Source organism: Diprion similis, chromosome 12 (assembly GCF_021155765.1).
Source record: "Diprion similis isolate iyDipSimi1 chromosome 12, iyDipSimi1.1, whole genome shotgun sequence".
NCBI classification, from domain to species: Eukaryota; Metazoa; Arthropoda; class Insecta; order Hymenoptera; family Diprionidae; genus Diprion; species Diprion similis.
The window spans coordinates 16,796,559-16,804,943 of record NC_060116.1 but is presented as its reverse complement, the minus strand read 5'-3'; the positions used below and the strand labels follow the sequence as shown (position 1 = coordinate 16,804,943).

At 50.6% G+C, this 8,385-nt stretch overlaps 1 protein-coding gene across 1 annotated transcript; it reads left to right on the top strand.

The window, feature by feature from the left end:
• The first annotated feature begins 1,044 nt into the window (after positions 1-1,044).
• Positions 1,045-8,137, top strand: LOC124413407 (AF4/FMR2 family member lilli-like). The gene is made up of 2 exons (XM_046893955.1): positions 1,045-1,293; positions 3,965-8,137. The coding sequence occupies exons 1-2, from the start codon at positions 1,279-1,281 to the stop codon at positions 7,343-7,345; spliced, it is 3,396 nt and encodes a 1,131-aa protein (XP_046749911.1). The 5' UTR covers positions 1,045-1,278; the 3' UTR covers positions 7,346-8,137.
• The last annotated feature ends 248 nt before the right edge of the window (positions 8,138-8,385 follow it).

Here is an 8,385-nt window from a genome sequence, read left to right as displayed (position 1 = left end):
CGCGATATCAGCTTTCCGACTTTATAATTCTCCTCTAGTCTGATAGTCTTGACATTTATTTGTACATGCGTATGAACTTTTAGTTAATTTCTATATTTCAACGTTCGGTCATTCCGTCAATCCCACGCAAATTTAATGAGAAATATGCATACGTTGCATCAACGTCCATTCTCGTACAGTCTTATATAATTCGAGAAATATCCTTTCCAGGATACATTCGATAATTTATACCTTACTGGTAGAAATCATCCTGAATTCGAAATCTGAAATTTTTTTCCTCCACTTAGTTCTTACGTGAAACTGGTTTGGATTCGAATGGTTCTCTTTCTAAAGCAACATATTTCACGCGAGTCGTCGAGGCACAAAATAACAGCAGAAATTAGTAAATCATATTGGAAAAAATAGAGGTGAAAGAAACGATTAAAATACTCGATGGGAATATAATTAGTGCGGTTCTTCAGCCCCATTGGCCTGTGGCGCTGTGACGTCATCAAGGTCAACCAATCGCGATCACTGTTAGCTTCAAGCTTCTCTACAGTTCTCTTCCGTTTCTTCCCCCCATATAGCGAATAAAAAAATGGGACTTGATGGAATATTTATATCAAAGTGAGCAGCGATAAAAACAACAAGAAAGAAACAGGAACCAATTGTATGCGTACGAGTAGGCGCCAAGTGGGAAGGCGGTGAGCGCTGTTCGAGAGAATCAAGTTGAACGGGCTGTTCGGTCGGTCGAGGCCGGTTTCGATGACTGGTGCGCTCATCTTCAGTATCGAGCCGCCTCGCGTACCCTACTTTCTCCGCAAACAGAATTCAAAACCCATGTACGACGAGGAGGACTCGAGGTGGTTACCGGCCTCTCTTCCTCCCCCTCTTCCTCTCCCTCTTCCTCTCCCCATTTTCCTCTCCGTGGTCGCGGCGTCTCCCCCGTCTCTCCCATTCCCGGCCCCTCCAGCCTCACCGCGAAAGAACGAGAGGTTACAGGCCTCGGAGGGGGCGACGCGGGCCCAGGGCGGCGCGGAGTCTATATAAGCGGGGCCCGCTGATGGGCCTGAGCATTTTTTGAGTAACTTTTCAAAGGCGAGCCGGTCCCATTGATCCTCAAATGGTAAAACGGGGCGTGCGGAGAGGTGAAACACTATATCGAGTTTGAGGTGAGAACCGCGACCGATCGAGAGAAAAAAGGAGCGAGAAAGAGAGAAGGAGAGATAAAAGCGTCTTCTTCGTTTGAAAAGTGCTTGATATTGTGCTCAGAGTTTTTTAAGTGCGCGACGGCCTGCCATGGCTGGATTCAAGGTAAGTGGAGTGTTCCTCTGCACCTGTACCTGCAACTCCCGTTTCCCGGACTTCCGTGCTAATTGCGTCACTGTCAGGTAGCTGCAGGCCGATATTCAGCCGATTGATTGCTCGCCTATCCAACCTCCCGGAGCGCCAAGTGCCGGACACTGATAATAAACTGGGTATTGACCATCGCGTTATGTCCACGGTATATGCAGCCTATACGGCTTACAATCGTACCGGCGCCGCGCTGTTTGAATGCAGTGCATCAACGGAAATAGACTCATACGGGCTGTGTGTATATAGCTACCTTACGCCTGCAAAGTGTACAACAGAAGGGAAAAAGGCGCATGAATTTTTATAAAAGCCAATCAACTTTTATATCGCATTACTGTCTGACACGCGACCCTCATGCGGACTCCTACGCCAGTTTTACTTCCGAGAAGGTGAATATCGATCTCTGTAGCGTGTTGTGAATGAAAAAAAAAAAAAAAAAAATGAATAAACTTAAGGAATATTAAGAGAAGTAATAATTGCAGTATTAAAGTTCGTCGCCGAAGTCAGTATGAAACAGTGGTAATTATCCTAGTACAAGAATAATCCTCGAGGCCGAATGACAAACGGTTGCATTTCTTCAATCGCCACGGGTAACTTCCGTCTCTCGATTCGACGTGGCCTCGTTGGCACTCGACGTCGAAATCGCCGCAGGATGCGACGCGACGCTTTCAGAGTCTCGAGTCCAGCACCGAATCAGGCCACCGTGGACTGTGTCGTGAAAATTGTTGACATTTTTCATCGTAATTATACCGGGTATAACTGGATAATCGCTTCGCGGAGATTCACCCTACTTGTTAACATCGCATTCCGTTTAATTAGGAACTCACGCCGCACACTGTACTAATGTACAGTTTTAAAAAGCATCTTTGGCGGCACGTCACACTTTCCAAAACGAATCTTGAGACTTGAATTGACGTAATGCTTTGCTACCGAATGTTTATACCCGCGAGCTTTTTTGTATTGAAACCTGAAAAAGTGTTTGGTTTTTGTGTTTTTCTGAGTAGAAACAGTGACCTCAGAAATTCGTTCAACCACCATGCTCACGCCTGGATTTAATTTACCGACAATTTCGCTGTCTTTAGTCATTTATTCTCGACCGAGACTTGGTTGAAGCGTTTTTGAAAAAGGTAGATGCGATAGAGAAACTGTTAAATTTCATCAGTGCATGAATTCGGCCTCGGAAAATTCTTCAAAGATCCCAACGTGGCGTTAAGAAAATTTTGATGGTCACGACTTATTGAAGTAAATGGAAATCAAAATGGGGTGAGTTTGAGCTTCGGCGCTTCTCGCAGGTACCTGAGAACTACAACTGGCTATAGGTGACCACACATAGCTGAAAGCAGGGCTTGCAAATCGAGGTGGGGCTGCCAGGATTAATTACAATAATCAAACTGATTACGGGACGAGCGATAGCTAAGGATAGATTAAGGAGCTAATTGCGGGCAGGTTTTATCGGCGGGTTCGCGTTTCTTTTAACACCGTTATTCCTGCAATTTGTAACGAACCTCTAACGGGATATAATAAATACCATACATGAGACTAGAGCCGGGTCAGCCCCAAGAGCGAGCACCCCGCAATCATGTTCCTTTATCCTTAGTCCACTGTACAGGCATGAGGTTGGCCCGATCCCGAGCTGTAGGGTGCGATCGCGTCGAGTCACGCGACTTGAACGCGAAGCATTATCGGGTAAAATTATTGGCCGTTTACCCAAGACTCTCGAGAGGCTCTCCCTGAGGTTTTTTGGGGCCCCAACGTGTGACGGGGAAAGTGAAGGGATAGGAATTGGGCCGGGTTTTAATTATCTCGCCAAGTATATTAGGCGGTCAGTGATACTGAATCGATGATAAAAAGGACGCGGTTAGCTTCTTACGGCTTACTTCACTCGGTGCGCTTATCTCGGTAGGTACCAAATAGCCACCAACGAGGTCTTCCGCCTCTACTCAACGTGCTCTCGCTGAACGTCACCCAGTGTATTCGACCAAGAGCCAATTTGCAGTAACCAGAATTACCGGATGCCAAAATCCAGGAGGCCAGAGTATTTTACGATCTTGATGAGAGCCGGTTTCCAATTTATTTCCGGCAATCTCGATGCATTTATTTACATACTCGATACGGTGAGATCGTGCTCTCTTTGACAGTAATACGGGCGAAAGAGAGAAAGAGAAAGAGAAAGAGGTAAAAAATGGAGATGCGGTGAGCGTTAGGGAGAGAGGAGGAGCACGATGGGAGAAAGTAGCTATAGTTCATCGCGTTGTAGCTAGTTAGCCTTGCATCGCGGCCGTTGTCCTACTTACCTCAGTCACGGGTCTTTTGAACCTGAACTGGTATGCGCCGCGCGAGAATGGTCGCGCTCACACTCGGGATGATGATTCTCCGGTCCTCGTCGACCTTGGAGAAAAGGGAGACTCGCTTAACAGACCCGGAAGTGGACTCGACCGGTTGAAATCCAGGATTGATGACGATGAGCCTCGATGTCGGGCACTGATCGGAGCGTTTGTCTTGTACCGTGAACCGGAAGCCGTGTCATTACTGGCTCCATTACTTCCCCCCATCCTATTCAACTTCGCAACTTTCCAAGCCTAGCTTCTGTCGACAATCGTTACTTTTTTCTCAATCAATTTCTGTTTCACAGATGGCGACTTCGGCGGTGTGTCTGCTTCTGGCTGTCTACCAGGTTCAGCAGATCAACGCGGTCGTGAATAAGGGCTCGGCCTCAGCGCAGCCATCGAAAGACGGCTCGATTGCGTCTGGAGAGAACGACAGGATAAGCAACTCATACGGACCACCTCAACTCAACGACCTTTACGGCCCACCACCTAGCCCCCCGAGGTTCCACGGACCCGCGGCAGCCTACGGACCCCCACCTGCTGCCCCAGTTTACGGGCCACCCCCGCCTCGGAAACCGAAGCCAAGCTACGGTCCCCCGAAGCCACAGTATGGGCCACCAAAATCACAGTATGGGCCTCCGAAGCAGCATTACGGACCCCCCAAGCAGCAGTATGGACCCCCGGCTCCGAGCTACGAGGGCCCGCCGCCCCCACCACCCACAATAAAGTACGGACCACCACCCAAGATACGGAATCAGTACGGGCCCCCAAAGTCGAGCCACGGCCCACCGATACCGATTTCCGTTGAGACGTACGGCCCCCCCAAGGAGGAGGTTTCGCTTTCGTTCCACTCCGGACCCCCTCAAGATAACTATGGTCCACCACCACCCCCACCACCGTCGATACAGATTCCTCTGCGACAGGCCCGCCCCCCTCAGCAACAGTACGGACCGCCACCTGGTGTCCCGGCCCCACCAACACCTCCGGACATAAAGTACGACGGGTGGCAGCCGATCGCTGGATTGGTTGGAACCCCGCCGGAAGGTGGACATGCTGGCTACAGTTCGTCGTCCTCGTACTCGTCGTCGGGTTCGAGCTCATCAGCATCCTCCTATGCCCACTCGCACTCGCACTCGCACTCCTCATCGAGCTCAGTGGACGGTGGATACCAGTCGGAGATTCTCACCGGAGCAAGGTACCCGGCCGGAAACGTACCGAGCGATTCTTACGGTCAGCCAATCCACAGTGCCGAAGCTCAGGACTTGAAATCGTCCGTACAACAGTCTTCAGCAACTTCTGATAGCCACGGATTACCACCCCCACCTCTGCCGACCTACGAGGAACACTCATCGCACGACCACGGCCACGGGTCAAGCGGCAATTCCGAATCGTTCAAGCTCGATCAGTATCATCAGCACCTCGAACAAGAGCAGCAGCTGCAACTCCAGGAGCAACGGCAACCACAGTCTCAGTACGGGGCTCCGAGCTTGGCCATCGAGCCCAGTGTTCAGTACGGCATTCCAAACTCCGAGCCGATTTCCATCGTGAAAACCGTCGCTTTCGAGCTACTTCCAACCACTGAAACGCACCAGGGTGGCTCTGTGTCGTCGTTCGGCGGCGGCAGTTCCATCGACGCATTCTCAACCGGTGGAGCTAGCATCTCTCTGCCTCCGTCCGATAGCTACGGCCTCCCAGTCGGCTCTGGAGACGGAGGTCTCGGTGTTGATTTCCACGGTCTTTCTCTCGGCAGCAGCATAGGCAGTAGCAGCATAGGAAGCAGCAGTAATTTTGGCGTTGAATCATCCCACGGACTGTCTATCGGTGGGGATTTAGTTCAACCTCCGCCTCTGACGTCATCGCTTTCGATTTCGGACACCTACGGCGCGCCCCCGTTGTCTTCATACTCGGCTAACGGACCGTACCCATCGTCCCAAGGGATAAGAAACTCCGCTGGATCATTCCAGAGCTCGTTCGGTTCCAACTTCTACAAACAGAATTCGGGCGGGCACAACCGACACAGCCACAGAAACCATGGACCCCCACCATTCCGTCATGGACCCGCGCTTCCACCACCAAGCTCATTCATCCCCCCGAGGAACCGTCCACCGATTAAATTCCGTAACCAGATACCGCCTGAGGTGGTGAACGCTATCAGGCAGTACGATGTCCCGCCTCAAGGTGGCGCGAACCAGCCCTTCAAGATTCATGGTCTTCCTCCTCTGCACGGTGGATCTCTCGGTGGCGATCAGCACTTGCTTTTAACCTCTAACAGCCAGTTCTCGTCCGGTGGTGGATACTTTGGTGGATCTAGCGGCTCCTCGTTCGGCTCAAACTCGGCCTTTGCCGCTCCAAACGTCAATTACGGCACGCCAGTGACCTTCAACTCTTTCAACACCCCAGCCCCTGTCCTCACCTACGGCGCACCAAACTTCGGACCGACTCCCTCCTTCGTTTCAACTTCGACATCGTCTGACGCGGGTAGCAGTCTGTACAGCAGCCTCGGCGGTAGTGCCCTGACCACCACCTATGGCACCCCCATTCTCCAGCAACAAGTCCCCCACGACTGCCCTAGTCTCCAGAGGGGCAACCAAAACATCGGGAATCAGATCTCGCTCGATACGAGTGGAGCGCAACACTCGTTCGGGTCATCGACTTCGGGATCCTCGTCGTCGAGCTTCACCAACTCCATAGCGAGCTCCGTGTCTGGGTCATCGTTCGGGTCACTCACCAGTAACAGCGGGGCGGCACTTCTCGGTTCCGGAAACGCTGCCACCTTTTACGACGCTCCAGCGGTGAACGAGCTCAGTCTGCAGGTTCACCAGCAGTCAAACAACGACCTCAAAGACAGCTACGGTAATCCGATCGGCGTAAGATACGGCGTAGCCGACCAGAGCACGGCAGCTCTGACCTCTAACGACATCCACGTGTCATCAGGCTTATCCTCCTCGTCGTCCTCGGCTAATCTCCTTACCAACCAAGTGCAGGTCAATTCCATACCCTACACCGGAAACTATCTCGGCGATGCTACATCGGCGGAAGCTTTGACGGCTGCGTTGACGGCGCAAGGATTCGGCCAGGCTAAGCATGCGGAGCACGCTGTTGACGCCGGTCGTTACCTTGAGACCAACGAGGGTAGCGAGGCTCTCGCCTTGGCCCAGAGCCTCACGGCAACTGGAACTGACGGATTCCAGATCCAGGGAACGAAGGGGACTTACTCGCTTCAGATCCAGCCTGCCGACGGTGGGCTTGGCACTGAGAATTCCGACGGGAGCATCCGCCATGAACAGGTCCTTTCCAATGGCCTACTTCAGGACATTCTCGCGGCGATAGAGCAGCCACAGAATGGACAAGTCGAGGTCCAGGGTCCCCCGCAGGTTCAGCATCTCGAGGAGGTCTACGGTGATCTAGCGCACGCTGCCAGTAGCAACATATACGGTGACGAGTCTCAGGCCATCGTGGAGGACCTGTTGAAGAGGACGGGGAATGGGGATAATCATGCAAAGCTCACAGAGGTCAGGGGTGACGCGGAAAATCGCGCTGATCAGAAGGCTGAGGGCTCGTCTGCAGACTCCGAGACAAGCGCAAGCGAGGACAGCAAGATCGCTTTATTCTTCAAGAACAATAACAGCGAGTCGACGAATTCCAAGTTGACGTCTACCTCGGAGGGCAATAAATCCTCCGAGTAGATGCGTCACCAGGGATTAACCTCAAGTTCGTTTCACTTTGCCATAAATTAGTCGATGATCCACGTTCACTACCGGCTGGGTAGTGACGATGGTCCCTAAGGCTATTTCGGGGTGGGAACACCTCGAATTTTCATAAAATTCTCACTAGGGGTTAAGTTGTAAGTTATTGTCTAACCTGACTAACCAGCGAACTGCAGCAGGACGCACTATAGCTGAAGCAAGCTCGGGAGTGATCCAGGCCGAAAGAGAAAAAGGACGTTATGTTGAGTAAGGCAGAAAGGATCATCTATACGAGTAATCGGGTCTTGCTGAGTTGCGTGACGCAGGGTGTGCCCCTCGCAGAATGGCTGTCTGCCGTTTTCTTGTCCGGAAAATGACGCGCATCTCTGACCACTGCCTGTGTACTTTATATTTCGCAAATCAAACCATGCCACGCCATAAATATGCGTTCATTGATCGTGAAATCGATTCATTCTCTATTACATATACATACCCGTTAATTTATTACTCCATAGTAAGCTATAGGAATTTATTTTTATACTATTACTCATATTTCTACTTATATCACTACTATTACTTCGTATCCAATAAGCGATCGACGAATTTGAACCGCGTCAATTCGGTGCTTCGTCATTTCTCGTTGGATCCAAACTTTTATGTCCACGAATATCACCCGCAAGTCTTAATTGAAGGACTCGCGTGTGATATGCTAGTTATATCTACGTCTGTTCAACGTGTCAATGTACATACATGAATATGAATATACAAATATAAATATGTTTTGTAAATAAATACCTGGCTTGATCGTGACATCCATATTACCCTCTCCTTCAAGCCGTATGCATAGCGACAATGGCTGCGTTCATCGTATTTCCATCGTCAGGTAACCGTCCGTATCCAACTTCTGAAACAAAGTACAGAATAATTAGAAAATATGAATAATAACATTCGCATAAATGTGGGCTAAGGTTTCTCCCCCGGGAATCGCTTCGTAAAGGAATGGGATAGCGGTGGAAAAATAGGGGTAAGAAAAGGGAACA